At 43.8% G+C, this 8817-nt stretch overlaps 1 protein-coding gene across 3 annotated transcripts in view; it reads left to right on the top strand.

The window, feature by feature from the left end:
- Positions 1-245: 245 nt before the first annotated feature.
- Positions 246-8817, top strand: part of ASXL1 (ASXL transcriptional regulator 1) — a 68469-nt gene continuing 59897 nt past the window's right edge. The window contains exons 1-4 of one of the 3 annotated variants that reach the window (XM_057701707.1): positions 246-418; positions 6028-6110; positions 6976-7071; positions 8663-8771. In XM_057701707.1, coding sequence (XP_057557690.1) covers positions 362-418; positions 6028-6110; positions 6976-7071; positions 8663-8771 — 345 coding nt within the window. In that variant the 5' untranslated portion in view covers positions 246-361. The remainder of the gene's footprint in view (positions 419-6027; positions 6111-6975; positions 7072-8662; positions 8772-8817) is intronic. The other 2 variants (XM_057701705.1, XM_057701706.1) reach the window with 2 other exon arrangements.

The raw sequence follows: 8817 nt of genomic DNA, 5'->3' as shown, positions 1-8817 counted from the left end.
ACCTCTGACCCCGTGGTTATGCGGAGCCGCCGCATTCCTTAGCGATCGCGGGGCTACCGCCTCCTCCTCCGCCGCCGCCGCCGCGGGCGACTGACGCAGCGCGGGCGCGTGGAGCCGCCACCCCTCCCCCCACCGCCGCCCTCGCGCCGGGTCTCGCGCCAGCCGGTCCCCGCGCGCCCGCCCCCTCTCCCCGGCCGCACCCGAGTCCTCGCGCGCCGCCGCCGCCGCCACGCGCCCCCCGCCGCCGCCGCCGCCGCCCCAGCCCCAGCCCCGCGTCGCCGCCGCCGCCGCCGCCCCAGCCCGCCCTGCCCGGAGGTCCCGCGTGGAGCCGCCGCCGCCGCCGCCGCGGGGGAGGAGGAGGATGAAGGACAAACAGAAGAGGAAGAAGGAGCGCACGTGGGCCGAGGCCGCGCGCCTGGTGAGGCGGGCCGCAGAGGGGGGCTCGATGGGGGGCCTGGGGGGTGGGCTCGCCGAGCACCCCCCACTAGGAGGGGGAGGGGCGAAGCCCTGCCCACTGCAGGAGGGGCGGGCCACCCTTCCTGCAGGAACGGGACAATCCCCCAAGGCGTTGGGTGGGGAGAGGTTCCCCGCCGGGTCGGATGTGGCGCCTTTTTGTGCACGCCCCCCCCTCTAAATTCCTGCGGAGGGGCGAGCTGGCAGGCCGGCTCCTCCCCCTCCGGGCGGCGGGGCCCCAGCCTCCCCTCCCCCACTATTTGGCAGCGTCTAGGGGGTCTGGGGAAGCTTCGTTTATGCGCTCGGGGGAGTTAGGTTTCCGGGAAGGGTCGGAAGCTCCTCCCTCGCTTCCTGGTGGGCAATGAGGTGGTGCGTTTGACTCCAGGGGTGGGAAAGAGCCCCCAGTTTAAAGGACGTGAGTGGCATTCTGAGCTATAGCAATCTAAACCAGGTGTGTGGAGAGAAGCAAGTGCTTACTCTCAGCCTGAACCGTGAGCCTTGGTTCTCAAACTTTAGTGTCCTGTGGGGACACCTGGGGAGGTTGTTGGGAGTGCTCGTCCTAGAGCCCTACTTAAGACCTACTGAGGCTGAGATTCTGGAGTAGAGCCTGAGCATCTTCATTTTAACCAGCTTCTCAGGTTGGTTGTAATGCAGGTGGCCCACGGACCACACTTTGAGATCTGCTGACCGGACTTCATAAGCTAGACTGGAGATTGGCGCTCTGCAGAGAACTAACTACACTTTGCAAAGGATGTACGCGCGTGTTCTCTATTCCTTAGTGTCCTGGTGCATGTATACATGAAGTGTTGGACAAAGGCCAAGTGTCTCTGTTTGAAGATACTGCTCACTGAGGACTTAGCAAAGGAGAAATTTGAGTATTTGAAGCTGCCTGGTAATGGGGGTTGTGAATTTTCTGTTCTCAAAGTGTTAGAGGACTTACAAATGAAATATCTTCCTTTTGGATTTGCACCCAGAAAGCTAAGACGCTTTCAGACACGTTCTTCTAAGATCTTGCTGATGACAGTAGTAACAGGTTATACTTGTCTGAGAGATGTCACTTCCTCATAACTGTCACAAAGCAGGGTTATAGTGCAGATAGCATACTTGTCTCTTGACACCCTGTAGTTTCTATGTAATTGCTATAACTCACTTTTAATGATGAATGAAGCTCAACCTTCTAATCTTCCATTTTATTGGGAAGTGAGGTTCCTGCCTCAAAAGTGTTGTGCAAAAAAAAAAAAAAAAAGAGTGTGTTGCAGGTTTTTACAAATCTGTGGTACACCTTTCTCTTTCTTGGAGCCTGTAAAATTCAGTTATTGACTTAAAAGAGCTAACAGTTTGGTTTATAGGAGAAATTTTATTGGTGTACCTGATCATCTTCCTCAGGCATTTGTTGCCCAAGAAACAGAAGTGGCAATTAGTTTGTACCCCTGAAGCTTTGTGCTTCAGTTACTGTTTTGGTTTGGCATATGAAATTTGAAGATTTTTGAAGTACCTAAGTACTTTTTTCCGATTCAGTCAAATTTGGAAGCTTTGGTTAGCCTTCAGAATCTCTTAGTAGTTTCAGGATTTCTCCAGTGTTGCCCCACCTGGAAACAAATTTAGGCCTGAAGGAGAGTAGGGGAGAGCCAAAAGGACGTGCTTTCTCCTGGAGGTTGAATCTGTTCATTGAAATTCCCCTCTGAGTTTCTGTTCTGCAGGTGTTTATGACTCTGGGCACCAAAAGGAAATTTGCTTGCCAGAGTTTTACTTGTTAGAGGTAGGTGAAAGTACCTTCAAATCCTATGTTATTTATGTCCCGACAGAATTCTAAAGTCTGCTTGTCTCCAAGTTTCGTTGGCTCTTCCTAGTTGAAAGACCCTAGGAATTTGGGGTCCGCTGTTAGGTCTATTTAGGTTCTTGAATTTACTGTGATCTGGACTCCAGTATCAAGGTCGTTATTTCTGTTTTATCATTGGCTCAACTCATGCCAGATTATCCCAGGAAGTTCTTTCTCTTTTTTTCTAATATGACTTTTCATTAAAAAATAGTAATTCCTATTTGGAATTACTTGTGGTGCTCTTAAACACTTGAAAGACGACTTGTGGGAATATGGTGTGTAGTTTTGCCTATCTTTTTTTTTTTTTTGGTTTAGAATTTTCTGTCCCTTTGGATGGGACCAGTTAGTGGGTGAGGGGGAACTTTTAGAGTTCTCTCCTCATTTGAAAAAAAAAAAAAAAGTGTTGGTGTAACAAACTGAGTGCTGGAGAGTTTGTGAGCGTTTAAACTGGGTATAGAGAAGCTTGACTCAGTGAGCTGTAATGGTAGGTTAGAGCTGATTACTCTTTGGACAGGTGAATTTGGAGTGCTTGCCATGGCAGTCAGATGCACTTGCTTGGGGGCAGTTTCATATTGCTCCTGACCTTACTCAGATTGGTGGCTAAAATAATAACAGGACCCCTTTTAAAACTATTTTGGTTGGAAAGAAGAGACTTCTGGACAATTTCAGTAGTGTAGTAAACCCCAGGAGATTGATTTTTGCAGCTGTTAATTATGTTGTTGAGAAGTAGATATTCTTTAAAACATTTTGTGGTGGGGTTTTTCCTAGATGTAGGAGGTAGACTTCAGGGGGCTGGGTGGGTATAAATCCTCCTACTTGTTAGGAACAATTTGTTTGGGAGAAATAGCTGAGTGGATTTCCCTTTAGATTGAATGCCCTTAAATGGGTTCTCCCTGGCTTTGAGAAACTCTTCATTGCATGCTTTATCTTTCACTTTGATTCATGACTGACCATTCTTACATCAAACATTTTTTTTCCCTTTGAAGTTGGAGAAGAGATCCTTTTTTTTTTCCAAGTATGCTCTAGAAAGACAGGCTAGGGGTAGAACACTGCTGAATTGTTCTTATGCTAAAAGCTGGAGGCATATACAGTTTTAATAAAAGTGAATACTTTGTATCTTTTGATGTAACTTCCCTTTAGAGATTTGTTTCCTCTGTCTTAGATTCTCAGGCTCTTCCTGACTGCTATTTAAATAATTGGTAACTAAATTTTCATAGTCATGCTTCTTTAAAAAAAAAGATTATCATACAGGAATTCACTAGCTCAGCTCACAGTTAGTATCAAAGAAGTTATATCTGTGACAGTGAACTTCAGTAGCTTGTATTGTGGGTTTGTTCAAGTCAACACTGCTTAACTTGGCACTTAATTAGGTTCTTGGACACATACAAAGATGGGTAAGGTTTGCCCTTAAGGAGCTTACGGTTTTTCTGAGGATGGAGAAGGTCCAGACAGGTGAATAGAATTTCATTACAAGCATGGTAAGTGCCATCATAGATGTATAAATGGTAATAGACATCCTGGTTCCTGTTGTTGTCTAGGCATAATTATGAATAGTTCCTCCTTTTGCTCTCAAGTGTCCTGCTTTGGAAGATAAATTATGTGTGTTGCGTAACTGTGGGGCACTGAAAAGAGACATTTAACTCTGGCAGAGAACAGAGAAGGCTTCCTGGAGGAAGGTGCTTTCCAAACTGAATCTTGAAGGGTGAGTAGGAGTTAGGCCCATCACAGAGTATGTAAGCAGGAGCTGGTAACAAAAAATGGGCGTGTGTGTGTGTGTGTGTGTGTGTGTGTGTGTTTATTTGCAGGGTGGAGAGTGTGGGAATTGGGTAGAACGGCGCATAGTTATTGGAACATAAAGTTCGTGGAGTGTCTGAGAGACAGGCAGAGACCAGATGTGAGGACCTTGTATGCCAGGCCAGCACACACCTACTTTGTGCCAGGCGCTGTAGGCACTCATTACATTATCTCTAATCTGTACAACAACTCTGAGAGGAAGACCTCAGTATCCTTCCTTTACAAATGAGGGAACCTAGGCTCAGGGTAGGTAGGTAACTTGCCCAAGTTTAGAAGACCAGAATTTGAATTGTTTAGAATCAGGTCTGTCTGGCTCTAAAACCTTTGCTTTTCCAGTGGGCCAGTGGTCTCTGGAAGCGTCAGCTTTCACTGTATGTAATTAGTTGCTATTGAAGGACTTCAGAGTGGGAAAGTGATGAGGGCGGGTTTATCTTGTTGGATTGACCTCAGGCTAAGCAGGTTAAGTTCTGCAAAAGCAGGGAGTTGATCTTATTTTTGCTGATGAATTTCTAGAATTGTCCCTAGCACAAAGTAAATATTTCATGTATTTGTTGAATGAAGGATGGCAGTGGAGTAAGAATGAATTTGAGGAAAGCACGGCTGGTTACTGCGATATTTAGCGAGGAGGATGTTGTGTCAGGTCGAGTCACAAACTGGCTGTGGGAACTGGGCGACAGGTGAGGGAGTGAAGCCTAGGTTTCTGAATTAGTTGATGAGACGGGCTGCTGACCAAGGAAAGGAATATTAGAAGAGGGGAAATGAATTAGAGTAGGTGATCATGGCGGACGTCCAGTACAGAACTGAATATTTGGAGTCTGAAACTTGGGGAGAAGTCCAGACTAGGGGTAGAAGTTTGTGAGTTATCAGAGTTTTGGTAGTAGTTGCATCTGTGAGAGATGATATCCAAGGAGAATGTAAAAACTGAACAGAGAGAGGCTAAGAATGGGACCATGGTAAACGGGTTTTATTTCAGCACCTGCTTCTTCAAAACTTGACTTCCTTTAGCGCTCAGGGCTCATGTTCTTCCAGAGAGAACCTTCTCAGCAGTCCTGTTAGGCTTCTTGCTTTACATTTTATTTGTGACAGCAGTACAGTACTTCGTTGTTACGGTTGTTAAATGACTGCAAGGTGTTGGTGTGGTTTGGAGTAACCTCAGCAGCTGCACTGGTAGAGATGATATAGAGATATTGATGGCCTGTCTTTTTTCCTCCCTGAGAAGGATAACATTTCTAAAACAACTCAGCTTCTGCAAGTGAGAGAGCTCCAGTTGCTCCCAAAGACATTACTGCCAGGACTTATAGATATCGCTAACATTAATGGAATGTTTCTCATTATTTTGCTTGCACCCATCATATAGGATCGTAGCATCGAGTTGCCAAATGGCAGAATGTACTGTGGCAGTTAATACCAGAATTTCACAACCCAGTGGCAAAAGTCATCATTTAAAAAATATGGGTACTGGGAATTCCCTGGTCCAGTGGTTAGGGCTGTGTGCTTTCAGTGCCAAGGGTGCAGGTTCAGTCCCTGGTCAGAGAACTAAGATCCCACAAGCCACGTGATGTGGCCAAAAAAAAAAAAAGAGAAAAATATGGGGTACTCACCAAACTTCCTTCGGTAAGAAAATCAGAATGCATTTCTCTCTTATAATTTATTGTGTAGCACTACATATTAATAGCATCAAGTTAAGTGGTAATTAAAGTTGCTAAGGCCCCGCATATCATAACATGTATGCTAAGAGGGTATGTGTTTTCAGAATTGAAAATTAGAATATTTCATCTAATTTCAGTCACTTTCAGCAGCTAGTTAGATACATGTGTAATTTGGTTTCGGAAGTAATTTTGACTGTATAAAAACTAAATTGTCAGCAGTGGTACCTCATAGCAGAATTATAGTCCATGTTACATAGTGATGGCTGGAAATGGAAACTGCACACTGAAATCAGAACACTTGTATTTCTTTAGGTACTAGAAAACTACTCGGATGCTCCAATGACACCAAAACAGATTCTGCAGGTCATAGAGGCAGAAGGACTAAAGGAAATGAGGTTTGTATGGCTCTTGTTGCTTCATGTGAGGGTTTCTTAGGACATGTGTCTTCTGCAGTTAAGTAGTGATATGAGAAAGTCTGCATGTGCATATATGTTTGTACACAAACAGACAGACAGACACACACACAGACACACACAACGTCTGGTGGTGTTATGTCCTCTGGGTAGAGGGTGGAAGTGGCTGAACATTCATTTGTTTTCATCAGAGGTGCCGCGGCTTTCCCTATCCTTGCTCTCCCATAAATTTCGACATGGAGCTTGTTTTTTGTGTAAGGAGTCAGCCTGTTTTCTTGTGTACTCTGTTTTGCAAGTTTCAGTAATAGAGGAGGCACAGACTCTGATAGGCTCCATTGTGTCTAAAACTACCCTTCTTTCTATACCATATCCTTTGTTTTAGGATCAAAGAAGGGTGGTCTAATCACCATAAAACCCACTGGCTTTTTTTCCCCTGTTGAGTCTAGCCATTCATGATATGAGCATACTAAATTTGGAGATGACCTTGATTTTCTTATCCTGTGATATATTTTTCCTAGAGAAGCAACAAATTGGAAACACAGAAAGAATTGCAGGCACGAACAAAAACCAGTGACTGTCCTGAATCCTTTCTCTCCTCACCCCAGTCATTTTTTAAAATTTAAATGAAAGAAGAGAGCTCAACACAGTTCCTTCTTAGGATTCAGAACAAAAAGCATATATTTTGCTGGTTAAGCTTTAGCTGCTTGAAATTGATCTTTTAGGATCAAAAGATCCTCACTTTCCAGTTGCCAGTTCAAACATTCTCTGGCTGACATTTTGTGGGGGGGGAGGAAGATCAGGATTGTCTAGATCACATTCATTTCAATACTATCTATGCACTCTGTAGTGTTATAATTGTGTTGTTTGTTTTGTTTTGTTTTTATGGGCTATTTCCCGTCATGCTGCTGTCTGTACTGCTGTTGGACCGCTATGCCTATAGAAGGTAAATTAGTCCCTTTGGGACAGATGAAATTGAGAACCTAACTTGTTTCTGCCTCAGCTCTTATAGGAATTATGAAGCAGTCATGGTTGCTCCTGATGATTGAGCAGCTCTGTAATTTGTAGACAGAGGTATAGTGTGTAGGATTCACACTGTTTGAAGAAGGATTCTGTCAGCATGCCTTTCCCCCTGTAGCAGAGATGTTAGCACACCCACTTGATACTCTAGATTCTGCACAAGATTTCTTTTAGAGATTGGTTCTTGGTGAAAAAAAATTTTTTTTAAGCATCCAGTGTGTTCCAAAGCCAAATAAGTAATAGGGTTTTTTTTTTTAATGGCTTTTTTAGGCTCAGAATTTATTTTTAACACTCTGCATAAATTAGGGCCTCTAATTCTGCAAAATGCTGGGAGGCTTTACTTAAGATATTTATATTTATTGAACATGCTGGGGAGCGGGAAGGAAGGTGCACAGGTGAACTCTAGCGCTAATATTGCTAGTGCCAGGCTCAGTTAATGTTAATAACGGGCATGTGTCTGTATTTTTGACAGCTTTTCTATTTTAAGATGCAGTAAGCAGTCTCTAGTTCACGTGAGTTGTCATTGTTTTGTGACCTCCTATTGTAGCAGGAACCATGAAATAACTTAATAGGCTGTCTCTTTTTGGTTTAATGTTTGAGTATTATTGGGTACTAAATCCATTTGACTTTTTTATATTCAAATTTAAATTATTGCTTCTGGGTAGATGTAAAATAAAACCCATCTTTGCCCCTTGCCAACTGAGAAAAAGCAAATGAAATACTGTTCCTTTTGTGTGCTTATTAGAAAATATTTAACTGGAAAAAAAAGTGCTTATTTTCTTGGGACAGCACCATTGATTCTCTCGTCTCTGTGTTGAAAATGTTATGTGGCAATTTCTGAGCATGATATGCAGGTTGGAATATAGAGGCTAGGAAACATTCGGTTTTGTTTTGAATTAACATTAAAATTTAATTTAAAAATTTGGGGTAAATAAAAATATTGGGTAATTTTTTTTTTCAAAACTGCTGAGTGTACCTGAAAAATCATTGTGTAGTATTTCTAAATTTCTTGAGAATTTGGTTCATATTGTCAAAAGGCACTAAAGAATTGTCAGGTGTGGAGTGGAGATATCACATAACGTGTCTTATCCCAGAGCTCTCTGGGTGTAATTTATGTGAATTTGTTACCCTTGCCCCTTTCAAAGTAGAATTCTTTTCGTGGGATGTTTTCTTTTATATTTCTTCCTCTTCTTCTTGATTTACGATGAGTTAAAGCAGCAGTCCCCGGCCTTTTTGGCACCAGGGACTGGTTCGTGGAAGACAATTTTTCCAGTGATGGGAGGGGAGGAGGGATGGTTCAGGCCGTAATGCAAGTGAGCGATGGGGAGCGGCAGTGAGCTTTGCTCACTTGCCTGCCACTCACCTCCTGCTGTGCAGCCTGGTTCCTAACAGTCCTTGAACTGCTACCAGTCTGTGGCCCAGGGGTTGGGGACCCCTGAGTTAAAGGGTGTTAGATCTTTGAGTAAGCGGACATATTGATTTGTATGACCTTCTTCCATCCTTGTATGTTTTTACAGTGGGACATCCCCTCTCGCATGTCTTAATGCAATGCTACATTCCAATTCAAGAGGAGGAGAGGGGTTATTTTATAAACTACCTGGCCGAATCAGCCTTTTTACACTCAAGGTAAGTAATATAAACTCTACTTTAGTGCAGTGGTTCTTAAACTTTT

Source organism: Hippopotamus amphibius, chromosome 12 (assembly GCF_030028045.1).
Source record: "Hippopotamus amphibius kiboko isolate mHipAmp2 chromosome 12, mHipAmp2.hap2, whole genome shotgun sequence".
NCBI lineage: Eukaryota > Metazoa > Chordata > Mammalia > Artiodactyla > Hippopotamidae > Hippopotamus > Hippopotamus amphibius.
This window is presented reverse-complemented; position numbering and strand designations above follow the sequence as displayed.